At 42.7% G+C, this 20,273-nt stretch overlaps 1 protein-coding gene and 1 long non-coding RNA gene across 3 annotated transcripts in view; one reads left to right on the top strand and one right to left on the bottom strand.

Annotated features, from left to right (window-relative positions):
* Positions 1 to 18,259, bottom strand: part of LOC117980409 (uncharacterized) — a 415,604-nt gene extending 397,345 nt beyond the window's left edge. Inside the window, exon 1 of the long non-coding RNA XR_008625459.3 lies at positions 18,058 to 18,259. This is a non-coding gene — a long non-coding RNA (uncharacterized LOC117980409). The remainder of the gene's footprint in view (positions 1 to 18,057) is intronic.
* The window catches only part of GLRA1 (glycine receptor alpha 1), a 102,820-nt gene that overhangs the window by 49,509 nt on the left and 33,038 nt on the right, over positions 1 to 20,273 (top strand). For both annotated transcript variants that reach the window (XM_063604264.1, XM_003828984.4), the window contains exons 4-5: positions 15,943 to 16,166; positions 19,568 to 19,650. In XM_063604264.1, the coding sequence (XP_063460334.1) occupies positions 15,943 to 16,166; positions 19,568 to 19,650 (307 nt within the window). The remainder of the gene's footprint in view (positions 1 to 15,942; positions 16,167 to 19,567; positions 19,651 to 20,273) is intronic.

The following is a 20,273-nucleotide window of genomic DNA, read 5'->3' as shown; positions in this document are numbered from 1 at the left end:
GGAAACGGAGGCTTAGAGAAGCTTGATTCACCCAAATTTTTCCAGCCAGTAAATGGTACAGCCAGTTATCATCCTCAGGCTGCCTGACTCCTGAGGCCCTGTTCTTGGCCTACTCCATTTGCTGAGCATAAAGAAAGAGGGAAGTGGGAAGTGGCAGAGCCAAGGGCACCAGGGCCATGTAAGGGTATGACCTCATCCTGGTCTTCTGCAGCACGGTTTGGTCAATAAGAAGCTCAGTAGGATTTGTGCAGTCTTCTCTATGGTCATACCACCCTGAACACACCCAATCTCGTCTAATCTCTGAAGCTAAGCAGGGTCAGGCCTGGTTAGTACTTGGATGGGAGGATTTGTCCAGTCCTATAAGAACTTGTGTCACAAGAACAACCTTGGTCATCCATCATTTTGGGTATTTGCAAATAAGACCTCAAGATACAAGAAAACAGCTACCACACAAGGAGATCAAAAGCCCCTTATAGCCAGGTGTGGTGGTTCATGGCTCTAATTCTAGCACTCTGGGAGGCTGAGGTAAAAGGATCACTTGAAGCTAAGAGTTCAAGGCCAGCCTAGGCAACAAAGTGAAACCCCATCTCTACAAAAAAATTAAAATATCAGCTGGGCATGGTGGCATGCACCTGTAGGCCCAGCTATTCAGGAGGCTGAGGAGAGAGGAGATCACTTGAGCCCAGGAGTTTAAGGATGCAGTGAGCTATGATTGTGCCACTGTACTCCAACCTGGGCAACAAAGCAAGACCCCAACTTTTTTTTTAAAAGCCCTTTATACCCAAACATAAATATTAACACATTGGCTAGGGAGCAGTCATTTAGTCACAAGTCAAAGTCAACCTATCCTGGGATCAGTTGATCAAATGAAGCAGACATTTTAAATCACAAAAATAAAACTTAAATCCATCTACTTTTTTCCCACTTTGTTCCTCTCAGCTCCTAGTTAAAATTGGCATAATCTCTCTCCTGCTTGACAAAATGGCCTCCTAACTGGTTTCCTTCCTTCCCCTCCTCATGCTCCCTATCACTTCCCATAGTTTCTAGAAGGATCATTTTAAACTGCAAATCGGATCACAGAATTATCCTACTTCCCATCCTGCAACAACTTGCAAAGGTTCTTACCACATTCTGTTCCCTCTGCCCAGAAAGATCGTTGCATGCCTGGCTCCTTCTCACCCTTCAGGTCTCAGCTCAGACATTGCTTCAGGGAGTCCTTCTCCACCTCCCTACCTAAAAATATCCCTCTCTTCCAGTTACTCTCTATCACATCACCATGTTCTATTATCCTCAGAGCAATATCTAAAATTTAAAAGTTCACTTGTTTGTTTGTTGCCTTATTGGCTTTTTCAGCCGGAGTGGGGACCTTGTTTCCTTCAATCACCTCTATATTTCCAGTGCCCACCACACTGCTTAAATCACAAGAGCTAGTCAGTATTTGTGGAAAGGTTCTCTAAGCACACCCCCATCTGTTGTCAGAATCCCTGCCATAAACATCATGTCCAAGTACTTTTTGCTTGCACACCTCCAGTGATGGGGAACCTACTACCTCCCAATTTTAGATTCAAGGGGTCATGTGGAGGTTTGTTACATGGATATATTGCATAATGTTGGTATTTGGGTTTCTATTGAACCCATCACCCAAATAGTGAACATAATAACCAATAAGTAATTTATTTATTGGTCTTTCATCTCAAGGTGGAACTCAGCGCACTGAGGAGAGCACCCTGATGGTAAAGGGACTGCCCATTTCATCTTTGGGCAGCTCTGAAATCTCCATTTACCCACAGCTTTAGTCCTGACCTAGTGCCACACAGAATCAACCAAATCAACTGACAACCCTTCACATAATTGAGATCGGCTCTCCCTGTCCCTTCCCCAGCCTGGCTTCCTCAACCATTCTCTCTAGTTTTCAGTCCCTTCACCACCAGGGTGCTCTCCTCAAAGTGCATCCAGCACTTGATTTCCATCTTGAGATGAAAGGTGAAGAAATAAACTACCTATAGGGCACTATGTTCACTATTTAGTTGATGGGTTCAAAAGAAGCCCAAGCTCCAGCATTACGCAATATACCCATGTAACAAACCTGCACATATACCCCCTGAATCTAAAATAACAATTTTTAAAAAGAAAAAGAAATAGACCCAGCCCCTACAAGGAGTGTTCCGAGCAGAGCAAAGTGGGGCCATACTTATTCTGGGTTAGTGAATTTCAAAGCATTGTTTTTAATAGCAGTCCCACCTTAGTTCAATTTTTAAGGTAAACCTTTTTTTTTTTTTTTTTTTGAGACAAAGTGTCACTCTGTCACCCAGGTTGGAGTGCAGTGGCGTGATCTCAATCTCGGCTCACTGCAACCTCCACCTCCCAGGTTCAAGCCATTCTTTTGCCTCAGCCTCCTGAGTAGCTGGGATTACAGGTGTGTGCCACCACACCCGGCTAATTTTTGTATTTTTAGTAGAGATGGGGTTTCACCATATTGGCCAGGCTGGTCTCAAATTCCTGACCTCAAGCTATCCACCCCGTCAGCCTCCCAAAGTGCTGGGATTATAGGCATGAGCCACCGCGCCTGGCTGTAAGGTAAATCTGATGTAGCACTTTAATAAACAGATTTCTTAAATGGGTGGTTCTGGTTGAACTGGAGCGGGAACCAAGAATCTCATTCTCTTGACCTCTCTCTCAACCTCTGCCTCCCCCAGGAAGCCCTTGGAAAACCTTCTCTAGGCCCTAAAATCCATTTCTACCCATTCCACCTCAAAGACCTTTCCATTTCGGGAACAATGTCACAATGTTCACTTGCAGTATGCTTACGGACAGCAGCACCCTGGAACATTTTTTTAAAGTGCATTAGTAATATATGAAAACAAGCTTTTGTAATTAGTTCAATAAAAAAGAAAAAGAGAATGAGAAATAAGAATGCCCCTGCTTTGCCCTCCCCTCCAATTCCCTTTGTCCTATCCTGAGGTAATAAAATTTAGTGGACACCATACTAGTCCCCTTTCCTTGATTGTTCATACATTTAGGTACATATACATGTCTTTGTATAAGTAGGATTGTGCAATACAATTTGCTTTTTCCACTCCACCACAGCTTGACGCCTCTCTCGACATGGCTACATATAGATCTACCTTATTCTTTTTAACTCTCTACACAATCCCAAATTTGGAAACATGGGAGAACAAATATATTGTTTATTATTAGATTAAATGTATGACAAAATTATACTAACTATGTTTCCAGGCTTTATAGCCTCCTAGTAAAATTCCATGGTATGGAGACACCATCATTTCACAGTATTTAACCACTTTTCTCTTGACATGCTTTTAGGTTTTTTCAGCTTTACACTATTACAAACAATGCTACAATGAGCATTCTTGTGCATAACCCTCTGTGTGCATTTCTTTAGGATATATTCCAGAAGTAGAATTGCTTTAATGAAAGAATATTCACTTTTTTAAAAGTATTTTGCCCAATTCCCTTCCAAAAAAAAGCTTCAATAATTTACATTCCCTCCAATAGTGTTTATTTCTCTTCATCCTTGCCAACCCAAGGTATTATCAAGCTTTTTTATTTTCACCAAATGGGATTTTCAAAATGGTACTTCATTGTCATTTTCAATTTGCACTTCAGATTCCTAGTGAATCTGAGCATCTTTTAATATGTTGACTGGGCATTTTGAATAATATTATAGGTTTCTTTTTTTATATGCATCTCCTAAATCCATTTGGAGTTTAATTTTATATGAAGAATTTGGTGGTGGCTTAACTCTATTTTTCTCTGATTGAGTTTCTATTATTCCAACACCATTCTTAAACAGTCGCTGTTTTTCTACTAATTTGAAATGCTATCTTTTTCATAAACTAAATCCCCATGTATACATTTCTAGTCTCTAGTCTCAGTTTATTGCTCCATTGCTCTATCTGTTTCTATACCAATATCACACTGCTTTAATTTCTATGACTCATTATATTTCTATGTCTGGTAGAGAAAGTCGTCTGTTGTTCTTCATTTACAAGTTTTTCTTAACACTTTCAGCCCTTTCTTTCTTCCATGTGAACTTTAGAATCAGTTTATTGAGGCCTATAAAAATCGTCTCACGGCCGGGCGCGGTGGTTCACGCCTGTAATCCCGGCACTTTGGAAGGCCGAGGCAGGCAGATCACGAAGTCAGGAGGTTGAGACCATCCTGGCTAACACAGTGAAACCCCGTCTCTACTAAAAATACAAAAAAAAAATTAGCCGGGCGTGGTGGCGGGCGCCTGTAGTCCCAGCTACTCGGGAGGCTGAGGCAGGAGAATGGCATGAACCCAGGAGGCGGAGCTTGCAGTGAGCCGAGATCGTGCCACTGCACTCCAGCCTGGGCGACAGAGCGAGACTCTATCTCAAAAAAAAGAAAAAAAAAAAAAAGCCTCTCAGGTTTTGATTAGGATTGCATTAAGTTTAAAGATTAATTTGGGAATAAAGTACATTTTTACAATATTTTATAAGTATAGTACATATCTCCAATTATACAGGTATTCCTTTATGCCTTTCAGTAAAGTTTTTGATTTTTTTAAATATATACAACTCACATATTTCATGTTAGGTTTATTCACAGATATTTTGTGGGGGTGGTTGCTATTATGGATGAGATCTTTTGTTGTTGTTCCTTTTTCCATTACACTTTTGTCTCTCTACACAGCTTATGCTAGGTCCCTTCTTATCTTCTTGGGTCTGGGGGATCCAAGAGAAAGTCTATTCAGCGTTATCCAATTAGATATGGTGCCACACTCAACAAAGCTTTAGTAAACAAAAGACTAAGAGAGGGCCAAGGAGAAAGCCCTCAGAAATGCCATTGGAGTCTATCACAAGCAGACCATGGGGTGATGAGCAGTCTTGGTACCATCTGCTGGATGATTCTCTCCCAGTACACCAGGGGAGGTGTCACAGCAGTGAACTTATGACTGCCCAGAGCGTGACTCTTCATCAGATCAAATTCCAGAAGGCTGACTCATGACCATCAAACCCACGAATGACTGAAGTGGGGAAATCAAACTGCCAAATTGTTCCAATTTACAGTAAGACTTTCTATTGTAATAATAAGAATGCCATGTCCACCAGGAGTGTGCTCCCTTGCCAAGCAAAAGTTGCTTTTAACATAACTGGAATTGGAGAAAAGAGAGGTAGACAGTCTTGAGGGAAGTTTCATCCAGGCCAGAGAGAGTTCTAAGAAACCATCCTTGCATCACCACACAGAAGCCCTCCTTCTAATGGCAAGAAAGTTGGTGTTTCCACAAATATAGTGATGCAGTATGCTAGATTACCAATTGCCAAATTCCTCCTACTTGAACGGCCCTTTCTTATGCTACAGAATGAATGTCCCACATATGTTTACAAAACAGTCCCCAAAACAAGATGTAATACAATAAATTAGGGTTCTTCTCATTACATTACAAGCACATGCCCATTCTAAGTCATTGAGATTACACATAGATCATTCAGATTGATGCCAGGCCTCAGATTTGAACATGCAAATCCCTCCATTGCATATTCATCTCCGTTGTTTGTTTTTTAACTCTCAGAGGGTGACCTTAATTTCCATATTTCCAAGTTTGTTAGTGGCATGTCTCACCATTGTGCCCTGCACTGCCAACACTATCAGCTTTCCTCTTTCCAGGTTAACATCCACCCTTCCTTCCTTCCATTTGCACCCTTTGGCAACCAGTTATAAATCTACTTCATTGCTCAATGTCCCAATCCAAAATTCTTCGCCTGATACTGATTATAAGGTTATTTATGCACCAACCTGTCACATGGGCTCAGTGGGTCCCCAGTATACTACGTCTACTATATTTCCTTGATCTACCCAATAGATAGTCTAACATATTGTATTTAATATTTAATTAAAAGTTTAAATATATGTTTAAAATATTTAATAATTTTTAATAAATATTTACTTTTAAAATATTTTAAATAGATGTTTTAAAATAAAATAAATTGAACTTGGTTTAAAATTTTTTTTAAATGGGAAGATACAGCCTATAATTGTCAAAAGAGTGTGAAATTGGGAACCAGAAGTCCTGGATTCATATCTCTGTTCCTAGCACCTACTAGCTATGTGATCTTGGGCAAGAAACTTAACCTCCATTTAACCACTCTAAATTTCGGTTTCCTCTCCAGTGAAATAAGTATAATAATGCCCAGTATGCTAGGTTGATGAAAAGGTTTTTTTTGTTGTTGTTGTTGTTTTGTTTTTGTTTTTGTTTTTGTTTTTTGAGGTGGAGTCTCTCTCTGTCGCCCCAGCTGGAGTGCAGTAGCACATTCTCAGCTCACTGCAACCACCACCTTCCAGGTTCAAGCAGTTCTCCCCCCTCAGCCTCCCAGGTAGCTGGGATTACCAGCGCTTGCCACCAAGTCCAGGCTAATTTTTGCATTTTTAGTAGAGACGGGGTTTCGCCATGTTGGCCAGGCTGGTCTCAAACTCCTGACCTCAGGTGATCTACCCACCTTGGCCTCCCAAAGTGCTGGAATTACAGGCATGAGCCACCACACCCAACCAAAAAGTTTAGCAATATGATACATAGAAAGTTTTATGTGTTGGCTCATGCCTGTAATCCCAGCACTTTTGGACGCCAAGGCGGGTGGATCACTTGAGGCCAGGAGTGTGAGACCAGCCTGGCCAACATGGTGAAACCGTGCCTCTACTAACAATACAAAAATTAGCCGGGCATGGTGGTAGGTGCCTATAATCCCAGCTACTCAGGGGGCTAGGGCAGGAGAATCCCTTCAACCTGGGAGGTGGAGGTTGCAGTGAGCAGAGATCGCACCACTGCACTCCAGCCTGAGTGACAGAACGAGACTCCATCTCAGAAAAAAAAAAAAAATTTAGCAAATGTCAGACATCCAATACACCCAATAAACAGAACTGCTATTCACATTTTTATGTAATTATTAAATTCACATTGATCTTTAGTGATCCCCTAAAGACAAACAAAGATGCTAAGCTCCACTGGTCCAAACCATCTACAGTTCTTTACAACAAATGTAGCTCTGATTGTGTGATATCTAAATGAGAATGCACCAGGCAGCATGGTGACTTAGGAGAAATTTAAGACACAAAGCATCTGGGGCCAAGCAGGCAATAGACAGGGATCTGGGCAGTCCACAAGCACTGGACTTGAGTATAGAGCAGACAGCAGATCAAATCCATGGCTCGAGGCAGAAATAAAGCACTAGCAGACTGCTAAATCTAGGGCAGAAGCTTTCTGTCCTTTGCCCTTTTCAATACTTCCTGTTAGTTGTGGGCATCTAAAAACCCACAGGTACGTCATAGCAGCCAGAGGCAGTACCTAATGACATTGAGGTGTCATCAAACTGTCACTCAATTCATATCTGGGATATCATGGGTAGTGTAGTCTACTGGTTAAATGCTTGGGCTCTGACATTAACGTCCTGGGTTCAAATCCCAGCTTTGTCACTTACTAGTTATGCAGTGTCATGAGTGTAACATTAACCTCTCTGTACCTTGATTTCCCTGCAAAATGAGAATAACAATAAAACCTACCTCACAGGGTTATTGTGAAGATAAAAATAACACACATAAAGGTCTTAACACAGTTTCTTGCATGTGGTGAAGTCTCAGAATATTAGTATTATTTGCATTGTTATTATTAATTCTGAATTTACCAGTAACTAGCAGCAGGAACTTGAGCTTTTAGGGCTTTAGTTTTCACATCTGTCCAACAGGATTCCTGCATGCAGTTTCCACCTTAGTCAATTGAATTGCTGTGTGCCCCTGAGGGAGACTCCCTTTCTGTAAAATGAGAGAGTTGAGACAGAAGTCTCCAGGGTTCTTTCTAGCTGTAATATTTGATGATGAAAATCATGATGATAAGAATGATGATTCTCTCATCTAGCTCCAATCTCCACTCCTGCTATCTTAGTTTAGAACCTTTATTTCCTCCCAACTGGATTGTCACAACAGCCTTAAAGCAGGTCTTTCTGTACCTGTTTTCTCCTGCTTCCAATTGTCTACAGTGGTTCCTGCCATACTGATCTTCCTGAAATCAAACTGTGACATTACCCCACTGCTTAAGTCTTCAATGGTGCTAAATTGGCTAGCAAATAAAATCCAAATACCTTGGTTTGGCAGTTAAGGATATCCACAGTCAAATTAATTCATTTTGCAGCCTTATCACAGCAGAGTAGTTAAGAGCCTGAACTTTATGTAATCAGACAAACCAGGTTTGAACTCCAGCCCCACTCTTTCCTAACTGTGTAAATCCAGAAAAAGCACTTAATCTCCCTGCACTTTCTTCATCTATAAAATTAGGTTGAAAATGCCCAAGTCATAGGATTGTTTTAAAGATAAAATAAGCTGACATGTATGGCATGCTTAAGACATAATGCCTGTTGTATAGTAGGGCCTCAATAAGGGGCAATTACTATTATTTATGCTGCTAATGGTTGAGCTAAACTGAACTGTTTGAATGCCCCTGCCTACACACCTCTGCTTGTGCTATTCCTTCTACATGAGATTCCTTTTACCCCCAATTATACATATTCTAGTTCCAAATACTCTGAGGCTGCAGCCCTAGTCTTAATGTCTTACCCTTATCTCAAAGATGTGAGACATATAGGCTTAGAGCATATCGCTGGCCTTGTTCCAGGTGAAACCAGATACTGTTCACATCTCAGAACAATCCTAGATCTAGAGATGCTAACTTCTGGAGGATGGAACAAACTGAAAGGGGCCACCTCAAATGCTACCTTCTCCTGAAAAGCTTTTCCAGATTTGCCCAACTTGGCTGGAAATCATCTCTAATGGCAATTTGTTAAAAGTATTTATTTATTTATATTTATTTATGTATTTATTTTTGAGACAGGGTCTTGCTCTGTTACCCAGGCCGGAGTGCAGTGGCACAATCATGGCTCACTACAGCCTCAACCTCATGGGCTCAATTGATCCTCCCACCTCAGCCTCCCAAGTAGCTGGGACTACAGTCGTGCACCACCATGCCCAGCTAATTTTTTTATTTTTACTTTTTTTGTACAGATGGAGTTTTCCACATTGCCCAGGCTTGTCTCAAACTCCTGGGCTCAAGCAATCTGCCCATTTTGGCCTCCCAAAGTGCTGGGATTACAGGCGTGAGCCACCGCATGCAGCCTGTTAGAACTTCTTATGACCCTCTCACTTTCAATTTTGTGTGGTAGATATTTGTGTCCATGCCTTATTTTGCTTACTAGATAAACTGAATTCTTTAAGTATACAAATGAAGACCCTGTGCCTCCACCGTCAACTGTACTCCCAATCAGCCTCATAAATGTTAATAGAGTTGGATTGAGTTTCGAGATGAGATATCCCCTTGGGAGCCGGAATGATAAGACTTTAAAAGGTATAAGAATCTGGTTCTTTTGTTTACCTCTTGATGCAATGTCTCTTGGTTCTGACTGCAATGGGCCCACCTCTTGCATTCCACATACCCTTCCCACCAACAATCTTGCACAAGCTCTTAGCTCTATCCTACTAAAACACTTCATGCTTCCTACTTCATCACAATACTGAGTTTAGAGGAGTTTATTAGGAGAGGTTAGAATCTGAAATGAGGCACAGTGGGGGTAGAGGTGGGGGACAGATCCAACTTCAGGTGGTGCATAGGAAGCCCTCAATAAATGTCTGTGGAATGAATGAATGAACAAATGAATGAGTTAATGCTCTACCTTGGTCTCATAAGCAGGGCAGCTAGTTGCCCAGTTACCAGAAATTAGATCATCAAGGAATCTGAGAGGCAGGATGGGTGAGTTGATGCTGAACACTGTTGAATCAGAGCTCTGGAAATCCCTCCTGCTTCAGGTTTGTGGGCTGCCCTTGAGAGTTTGAGACCTAGAAGCCAGCTCTCAGAGGTGGAACCTCAGGTTCTAGGGTGGAGAATTCAATTGCTGCTCCTCCAGTCCCTGAACTTGAACATGGCCCCCCGCATGTCGAACACCAACCAGCATACGTATAGCTATGGCCAAATAAGCAAAACAGCCTTTAGCTTTCGGCCTATTACACCAATTACATTGATCTCTTCTGAACTGCATTTCTCACTGCTGTTTGCCAACTTAAGGGAGGAAATCAATGGCAGCAACTTGTTTGGGTAGCGGCTGCTAGGGCAGGTGCTGTCAGTAGGAGTCAAGCTGCCTGAGGACACCAAGGTACATTCTCCGTCTCTCGCTCTAACTTTTCATTAGTCATTTCATAATGAGAGACTCATTATGAAATACAAAGAGATGGGTTTTATTTTGTTTTTCTTCTTTTAGATGATGTACGTCTAAAACATAAATTTTTTACTGACAACTTGCATTGCTTCTGAAATAACAGTAAAACATTTTTAAATATTAGTAATAAAATGCAAATGTAATAATGTCCATCTTTATTTAAAATTCTTCAAAGGCTCCACATTATTATTAGGAAAAAGTTCAAATTTCTCAGTACAGCTTGCAAGACCCTGCATGTGTCCTCCCACTCCTCTATTCATTCACTTGCTATTCTTTCCAAAGTGCCACACTCTTGCTTTACCTCTAGGCCTTCACACGTGCACTTCCAACTGCCCAAAATGCTTTCCCTCTTTGGCTCAACCATATTTGATCTCACCTTAAATATCACTTCTACCTGGAGACTTCCCTGATCACCACCCCCAAGTCCAGATGGGAACCTGTCTTCTATATTCCCTAGCACCCTGCGTTTAACCCCTATCAGAGCCCTTTCCTCAGTATGGTGTAAACATTACACTGGAGGCTCTGGAGCTGAATAAATATATCTTTCTTGTTCTCAGTGGATTCCTCAGTGCCTAGAATAGTATCTGGCACTTAAGAGAGCTCAGTTAAATGTTGTTAGAAAAAATAAAACTAACAACAATTAGCTGTTAGATTTGGAAAAGTTCTTAGAGACCATCTAGCCTAACTTCTTTTAACAGTGAGGCTCAGAGAAGCAGAGCCAAGTTCTAATTCCAGATTCTTTACTGAATTGTTGTGTGATCTTAGGAAATCCTTTCCCCTCTGGGTCTCAGTCTTTCCAGATATAAAATAAGAAAAGTCCATTCTGTTCCAGCTTTTTCTGACTTTACCTCCTCTTCCTTCTCATAGGTACTAGGTAGCTCATAGGTGCACTGACTGAGTGACTAGGTGAGATGGTGCAGTGAAAATATAAGGTCTGGTTCATCCACTAAGATTGCTCCCAATCAAGCTGAGGACATAAGACATACACAGTGAAGAAGTGCTCAATTAAACATTCCAGGTGATTCGGTCTTGCTAGGAGATCAAAAAGGAAGAGGTCAGGGAAGCCTGGGGCATGAAGTCTCCTGCAGGAGATAAGCCTTAAGCTGAGAAGGCAGATTTTGCCTGAGCAATGAGGCTGACAGAAAGTGTCCCTCACACAGGATTGGCTGTCCACACCATGTGACGTAAATCACAAGTGCTCACTAGAGGCTCAGGCTGATGCTGATTGCAGTCCTAGCTCTGCCACTCACTGGCCCTGCTCCTGGGACACATTTCTCAGCCTTTCCAAACCTGTTTTCTTACCCTCACTATGGGAATCTGAATGTCTAGCTTGCAGGGGTTTTGTGAGGATAAAATGTATGTGACAGTATCTAGAACGGCGCCTGCTGCCTAACAGACCATTTTAAGAAATGCCACTTTCTTTTCTTCCTGCTAGCCACATAAACGGACTTGACATGTCACTGGCAAGAACATCAAAAGTGCAGCTGGGGCTTGGGGACTGAAGGCTTTTTCTGCCCAACCATTCATAGTCTGTTCACTCTGATGTGACTTGCCCAATGCCTCATCATAACACACACACACACACACACATATGCAAACTTCATGCAAAATCCAAGGGAGAAGGAGAAGGAGAGACTATTTCCAATCCCCTGATCAGATGGGACCAGATTGGGAGTTATCCATTACCATCAACAGGACAAAGAGCCAACACTCAGGGCAGGCCTGAAGTTCTTCCACCACCATGGGACTTATAAGATATGAGATTACAAGGCCAAATGTCACTTTCTATGGGGCTGGAGGGAGAGGCTGCAATTAAATTATAGAACAATCCTATAAAATATCTTGGAACATTTTATGAAGCTATTGATATTTCTATAGGCAAACAGGCCGAGGCATGAGCTGTAGGAGGAATTGAGCAGGGGTGAGGGTGAGAGTGGGGAGGAAGGTTGTTTGTTTTAGTTTATCCCTGCTGATAACAGATCAAGACTGATGAGGATTTATAAGCAGCATTCCAAAAGAAAATATTGCATGACCTCGTTTATCCAGCACCCTCGGGAAAGAGCAATAGCAGGTCCTCATGTATGGAGATTATTCCTTGGTGGAAAGCATTTAAAGTTGGACTTGAACTGAGGATATTAATCATTTGGGGAACTATAGACCCTTTGGGAGATCCAACATAGAGAGCTATGCCCTTCCTGCTTGGGAAACACAAATATACCCTAAACTCTACTTGTGTCATGATATTCATGAACTCCAGGTTTACAATGTCTCTATAACAAAATTTAAAACTTTCTTTTTTGTTTTGTTTGTTTGTTTGTGACAGGGTCTCATTCTGTCACCCAGGCTGGAGTGCAGTGGCATGATCATGGTTCACTGCAGCCTGGACCTCCCTGGGTTCAGGTGATCCTCCTACCTCAGCCTCCTGAGTAGCTGGGACTACAGGCTACTGTGCAGGCCATCACACCCTGCTACCTTCTGTACTTTCTGGTAGAAATGAGGTATCATCATGTTGGCCAGGCTAGTCTCAAACTCCTGGGCTCAAGAAATCCTCCCACCTTGGCCTCCCAACATGCTGGGATTACAGGCATGAGCCATCGCTCCTGACCGAAAACTTTCTTAATGGAAATATTTCTTAACTGCCTGACCCAGTTTTCTGCTATTGAGATCTACCCATACCATAATAGCTCCTCACGTTGTGAATAGAAACTGAATGGACTCTTTCAGTTCCTCTAGGATCAGCTGAGGCAATGGAGCAAACTCTCAGCTAGGAGTCAGAACACTTGGGTTCTAGAATCAGCTCTGGCCCTACATTTTCAGAGTGACATTGAGCCAGTCTCAATTCTCCCTGGACTTCAGTCTCTTCATCTGGACAAAAAAAATGTGGGAGGTGGGGATGGAGTTTTGACTAGAACAGCCATTCCTAACCTATATTCTATAGAAGATACTCATCATGCACAAATATAAGAATTCCATGGCCAAAATAAACCATATTCTATTCCCTTCTTGAGATGCACACAACTCATCAGCATATTAAGGTCTCTGAGAAGTCCTGCAATAAAGAAGCCTATTGTATTTCAACCGGTCTAACATTTCCCTAATTGATTTGGCTCCTGAATTTTTCTTTCAGTGGAATAACTACACTGCAGTACCATCAGAGAAACATTAACTAAGCATTAAATTTAGAAGCTAGTAAGATGTCAGATTAGTAGATTGCAAAAATTTTCTCCCATTCTGTAGGTTGCCTGTTCACTCAGATGGTAGTTTCTTTTGCTGTGCAGAAGCTCTTTAGTTTAATTAGATCCCATTTGTCAATTTTGTTGCCATTGCTTTTGGTGTTTTAGACATGAAGTCCTTGCCCATGCCTATGGCCTGAATGGTATTGCCTAGGTTTTCTTCTAGGGTTTTAATGGTTTTAGGTCTAACATTTAAGTCTTTAATCCATCTTGAATTAATTTTTGTATAAGGTGTAAGGAAGGGATCCAGTTTCAGCTTTCTATATATGGCTAGCCAGTTTTCCCAGCACCATTTATTAAATAGGGAATCCTTTCCCCATTGCTTGTTTTTCTCAGGTTTGTCAAAGATCAGATGGTTGTAGATGTGTGGTATTATTTCTGAGGGCTCTGTTCTGTTCCATTGGTCTATGTCTCTGTTTTGGTACCAGTACAATGTTGTTTTGGTTACTGTCGTCTTATATTGAAGTCAGGTAGCGTGATGCCTCCAGCTTTGTTCTTTTGGCTTAGGATTGACTTGGCAATGTGGGCTCTTTTTTGGTTCCATATGAACATTAAAGTATTTTTTCCAGTTCTTTGAAGAAAGTCATTGGTAACTTGATGGGAATGGCATTGAATCTATCAATTACCTTGGGCAATATGGTCATTTTCACGATATTGATTCTTCCTATCCATGAGCATGGACTGTTCTTCCATTTGTTTGTGTCCTCTTTTATTTCGTTGAGCAGTGGTATGTAGTTCTCCTTGAAGAGGTCCTTCACATCCCTTGTAAGTTGGATTCCTAGGTATTTTATTCTCTTTGAAGCAATTGTGAATGGGAGTTCACTCATGATTTGGCTCTGTTTGTCTGACAAAGGGCTAATATCCAGAATCTACAAAGAACTCAAACAAATTTACAAGCAAAAAAACAAACAACCCCATCAAAAAGTGGGTGAAGGATATGAACAGACAATTCTCAAAAGAAGACATTTATGCAGCCAACAGACACATGAAAAAATGCTCATCATCACTGGCCATCAGAGAAATGCAAATCAAAACCACAATGAGATACCATCTCACACCAGTTAGAATGACGATCAATAAAAAGTCAGGAAACAACAGGTGCTGGAGAGGATGTGGAGAAATAGGAACACTTTTACACTGTTGGTGGGACTGTAAACTAGTTCAACCATTGTGGAAGACAGTGTGGCAATTCCTCAAGGATCTAGAACTAGAAATACCATTTGACCCAGCCATCCCATTACTGGGTATATACCCAAAGGATTATAAATCATGCTGCTATAAAGACACATGCACACGTATGTTTATTGTGGCATTATTCACAATAGCAAAGACTTGGAACCAACCCAAATGTCCATCAATGATAGACTGGATTAAGAAAATGTGGCACATATACACCATGGAATACTATGCAGCCATAAAAAAAGATGAGTGCATGTCCTTTATAGGGACATGGATAAAGCTGGAAACCATCATTCTCAGCAAACTATTGCAAGTACAAAAAACCAAACACCGCATGTTCTCACTCATAGGTGGGAATTGAACAATGAGAACACTTGGACACAGAAAGGGGAACATCACACACCAGGGCCTGTTGTGGGGTGAGGGGAGGGGGGAGGGATAGCCCTAGGAGATATACCTAATGTAAATGACGAGTTAATGGGTGCAGCACACCAACATGGCACATGTATACATATGTAACAAACCTGCACGTTGTGCACATGTACCCTAGAACTTAAAGTATAATAAATAAATAAAAAAAGAAGCTAGTAAGATGTGACTCCATGACATCTATTAAACCTTTCCAAACAAATCAACATATGTCACAGTAAGTTATAGAAGGCTGGTATTAAAAGTGAATGGGATGAACCCTAGGACCAGCAGGAACACTACAGAATTCTTCCGCCCATCCCTCCTTCACTTCTTGAGAATTAATTGTTCTCTTTAGGCAGAATAGTTTGAATGCTCAGACATCAGCTTCGATTTTTTCCTTTCATTCCTTCAATTTGTCTAGACCAGTGACTCTCAAATCCTAGTGTGCCTAAGAAGTACTGTAGTATTGGGGTTGAGGGTAAAAGGGGGACTTCAATTTATCTGCAATGTATTTTTTCTCTTATTTAAAAAAAATGAAGCAAACATGACAAAATATTAACAGGATGATGAAAACAAGTGTTTATTACATCCATCTTTGAATTTTTCTTTAGTTTAATTTTTTTCAGAATAAAGAATAACATTTACATAATCTCAGTTCAGGGTTGAATATACCTCATGGGGCATTTAGAGGATTTTTAGGAGTAATTATGACTCCCATGGTTTTGCCTGATACACACCTTTTACGTCTCACCCCCATATAAGATGCAACCACACTTAATAACATCCTCCAGAAAAGGTTTTACTGGCCAAAAGCACCCAGGTCCTCCAAAAGTTGATGTCCTTGGGCCTAACATTGCCTTCACCTTGTTATTTCCTGGCTGTAGGACTATAGGGTCAACATCTTCCTGCGGCAGCAATGGAACGACCCCCGCCTGGCCTATAATGAATACCCTGACGACTCTCTGGACCTGGACCCATCCATGCTGGACTCCATCTGGAAACCTGACCTGTTCTTTGCAAACGAGAAGGGGGCCCACTTCCATGAGATCACCACAGACAACAAATTGCTAAGGATCTCCCGGAATGGGAATGTCCTCTACAGCATCAGGTGAGTTCTGACCAGGTTCACCCACTCCCTGCTCAGAACGTGTCTTGCCCCACTACCTTCTGGGCATAGACTCTAAAAGAGGGGCCAAACAGAGGTGAACAGGCCCTGGCAACCCAACACCTTTGCAGAATAGGTAGACCCAGCTCTGTAACTTATACTCAGCAAGTAAGAATAAAATACAATGGGGCATTTTATTCTAGGAGCCAATGATTTATTATAACCAAGGAGACTAAGAAAGCCATCCTAGAGAAAGTGGGGTTGAAGTTACTCAGCATTTCAACCAAACAAGATAGGAAAGAGTATTCAAGCATGATTACCAATAATAGCAGGAGCTAAGGCATAAAGCCTAGAAAATCACAGCAACTTCAAAGTAAATGAGCCTGCCAGGTGGATGGTGTTGCTCACGGTCAAGGCCAGGGATACTCCCTTCTATAAAATCTATCCCCCAAACTTTGCACGGGGTCTAGGGGTTTAGATTTCCTTCTCCAGATGTGGAGTATCCTTGAGATATTGGCTAGGGGCAAAGCCTTCAGAGTCTACTGCCACCCCTCCACACCAAGTCCCTGATCTCCTCTCCTAAGGCAAAAGGAAAATGACCAATGTCCAAGAGGTGAAAAAATGACCTTACACATGTAATAATAACAGCTACCATTCATGAGAATTCACTAACTATGCCGGGTACTTTTCATGTGTTATATCCAGCCCTCCTAATAACCCCATGAAGCAGGTTTTACCAGGCCCATTTTGCAGATTAGACAAATGAGAATCAGAAAAATTTAAGTAACCTGCCAAAGTTTCCAGTTTGTTAGTAGCAGAGCCTAGATTCTAATCTGTATTAGTGTGAATCTGATGCCCTCTCAAAGTCCTATAGCAGTGCATGGCATTCAATAGGCACTCAAATATTTGATCAATATATGAATATGTTTTTATTTCAAAGAGCTTAAAAAAGGGCACTGGTCCTAAATGTCTCCTCCTCCTGCTCCAGTCCTTCAGGGAAACACATTTTTTTTTCCTTTGGGTGATGAGCCTTAACTGTCCAGGCCTGTGGGAGAGGCTGTACAGATCCTAACCCTCAGGTTTGACTGAACTCGGTCTTTCCTGAAAGCAGGCTGGGTAGGGGAGGGAGCTTAGGAACCTCATCATCAAGAGCAGGCTTGGAGGAACCCGAGGCTCACATGGCCTTCCTCGCTCAGGAGCCCACCTTCCCATCCCCTCAAGTAAACATCCAGACTGGAAGAGTGACAGGCTTAGGAAATGGCCATCCAGGCCCAGCTGGCTGCGGGGATGGTAAGGTCAGCCTGCTTGGATTTTGCTGCTGCCAGGCTAATTTCCTATCTCTAGGAAGCTAAGTCCTGGTACAGCATGATAGGACAAATCAGCAGAAAGTGACGTTTCCAAGGTCATTCGACTTCAGGAAATTAACCCAGTGTGACAGCTGCCCCACTTTGGAGCTTTTATCTGCAGAAATTCAACTACATTCACTCTCTCTTCACTTTCTCCCTCCTTCCACTCCCTTCTTTTGCCTCTTCTTCCTCAGCCTCTCCCTTCCATTTTTCCCCTTTTGCTTCAACCTTGTGCTTAAAGGGGCCCACATCCAGAGCTGTGGGTGTGAGCTGGAGGAAGGAAGTTCACAAAGGGCTGTGTACCTCATCACATGCAGCCAAAGTGCCAGTTCAGGTCCACTAGAACACCACCAATTAGGTGTCTTAGGGTATTGGGGTTGGCTTTTCAGGAGAGCAGTGCTGCCAGCAAACACATGAGTCAACCCCACCCTGGGACTCAGAATCCAAAGGCCAGGACACATGGTTTTGAATCCTGGCTGATGTATCAGCTTGCTGTGTGACTTTAGATGACTCTCAACCTATCCCTCTCTGCACCCTGCGTTTCTCACCTGTCACATGAGGGAGTTGCCTTGATGATCTAAGGCTCTTTGGGCTCTGAAAGCCTTTCTTCTCCATCCCCTGCAGCAGGCACTCAGATGTTGGAAAAGCCTTTCAAGCTGGAGTCTTGTATTCCAGCTTGAGCTGCAGGCCTCGAATTCTGTTGAGAGGACTCCCTCTGGTTCTGAGTCTGTGGCCTCTGTCAGGGTTGAACAACCAAAATAAACAGCTAGCCCAGAATCCTGAGGAGCCCACCCCTTTCCAGTCGACCCCAGCATGAGCCTACTGATGTAGTCAACTGTGTTTGGACACCCAGAAGGCAGAGGGCCTCTTTGAAATAACCTTTGATGAGCCCTATGTGTGAAGAAGGTAGCCAAGAACCACTTGCAACACCTGCTGCAGGTGCACATGGGTGCTGCTCAACTTAAAATTTGAGCTCTGTCCCTACCTGAGGGCTATGCAGAAGAGTAAGGAACAGGGGCAGCCCCTGGCCTCCAGGCAACTTGCTAAAGACAGGTCTCCAGAGGCCAGAAAGACTCCAAAAAACCCAGAAGTTCCCTGACTGTGTCACTTTAGGCAACCTATTTTTACCTCTCTAAACCTCCATTTTTCAATCAGGAACTTGGAAATACACACATAATTATTTAATAAACATGAGTTGTCCACACCCACCGCCACCCAAAGGTGCTGCATCCCAGCAGCCATCGGGGGCTTTGTCTAGGCTGGACAAAGTTGGCTGGGAGACCAGATGGCCACCAGGTCACTGAGGTGGGGTGGGAAAAGAGGTTTGTCGCTGCTTCAGGCCTGGGCCCAGCTGGTGGGAGCCACAGCAAGGGCTTTGGGAGCCTGGAGGACAGAGCCTGCCGCCAGGCCCGGGCCCCCAGCTCATCTGCACCTCCAAGGCCAGAGGGCCTGCAGGTCCCCAAAGCAGCTGACTGCACTCTGCTTCCCACCATGCTTCCTGCCAGAACTCCTTGTGGATTTTTTATCCTTCAGTTTTGCTAAATTCCTTTATTTGTGTTAACAGTTTGTATGTGTGTGTATGTAATTTGCAGGGCTTTCTATATATGAAAATCATGTCACGGCCGGGCATGGTGGCTCATGCCTGCAATCCCAGCACTTTTGGAGACTGATGTGGGAGGACTGCTTGAGCCTGGGAGTTCGAGACTAGCCTGGGCAACATGGCGAGACCCCGGTCTCTACAAAAAAAGATTTAAAAATTAGCAGGCATGGTGGCAGATGCCTATGGTCGCATCTACTCTGGAGGCTGAGGCAGGAGAATTGCTTGAGCCCAGAAAGTCAAGACTGCAGTGAGCCATTATTGCATCATTGCGCTCCAGCCTGGGCCGCAAAGAGAGATCTCATCTCTCAAAAATAAATAAATAAACAAAAAAACAAACACAAGTTCCCTGACCTTCTTCCCCTACCCTGGGCAACTGATTTTCTAACAATAACTAGAATAGAGGCACAGCCTCCCTGATGTGTAGATCCTGCATCATTCAAAATCCCTTCTCTTCCCAGAATCACCCTGACACTGGCCTGCCCCATGGACTTGAAGAATTTCCCCATGGATGTCCAGACATGTATCATGCAACTGGAAAGCTGTGAGTGTCTTGCATGAGTCCTCTAGAAAGAACCAGGCTCCTTTTTACCCATGGGATAGGCAGAAATTCCCACACAGCTGCTCCTAACCACTAGACCCCAGGAGATTACAGTAATAACCCAAAATATTCGATGAAGGACTTTGCTTTTAGAAAATGCATTAGAAATATAACTTCCCTTACATTGCCTAACTGAGGCCCATGTTTTGGAGCCAGCAGCATTCTCCAAAGGGTCATTGTTCCATGTCTATGGTAAATGTGAATGGAGGAGAACTGGCTTGAATAAGTCATGGTCCTTGAACCCACAAGATGTTCACTCCAGCAGGGGAGGTTAACAACTGACTGCACAAATAACTCTACTAAAGGGCGGCAAGTGATTGGTGTGTTGTTAGAAGTACAAAGCACTGTGGCCTCGTGGCAGAAAGCGTGCTTCCTTCTAATGGAGAAGGAAAGAGGTTATTGGAGTAGACTTTATGGAGGACTGGGATTTTAACAGATTGGATAGCAGACTCCTTTGATTGCAAACAGAGAAACCAATCTGACTAACTTAAAAATACAGAAACCAAGGCAGAGCACTTAGGCAACAGGAACTAATGGACCATTTCCTTGGAGCACCACCCGTGAGG

This window comes from Pan paniscus, chromosome 4 (assembly GCF_029289425.2).
Source record: "Pan paniscus chromosome 4, NHGRI_mPanPan1-v2.0_pri, whole genome shotgun sequence".
Taxonomy (NCBI): Eukaryota; Metazoa; Chordata; class Mammalia; order Primates; family Hominidae; genus Pan; species Pan paniscus.
Note: the sequence above shows the minus strand (reverse complement) of the source record. Positions and strands in the feature narration are given on the sequence as shown.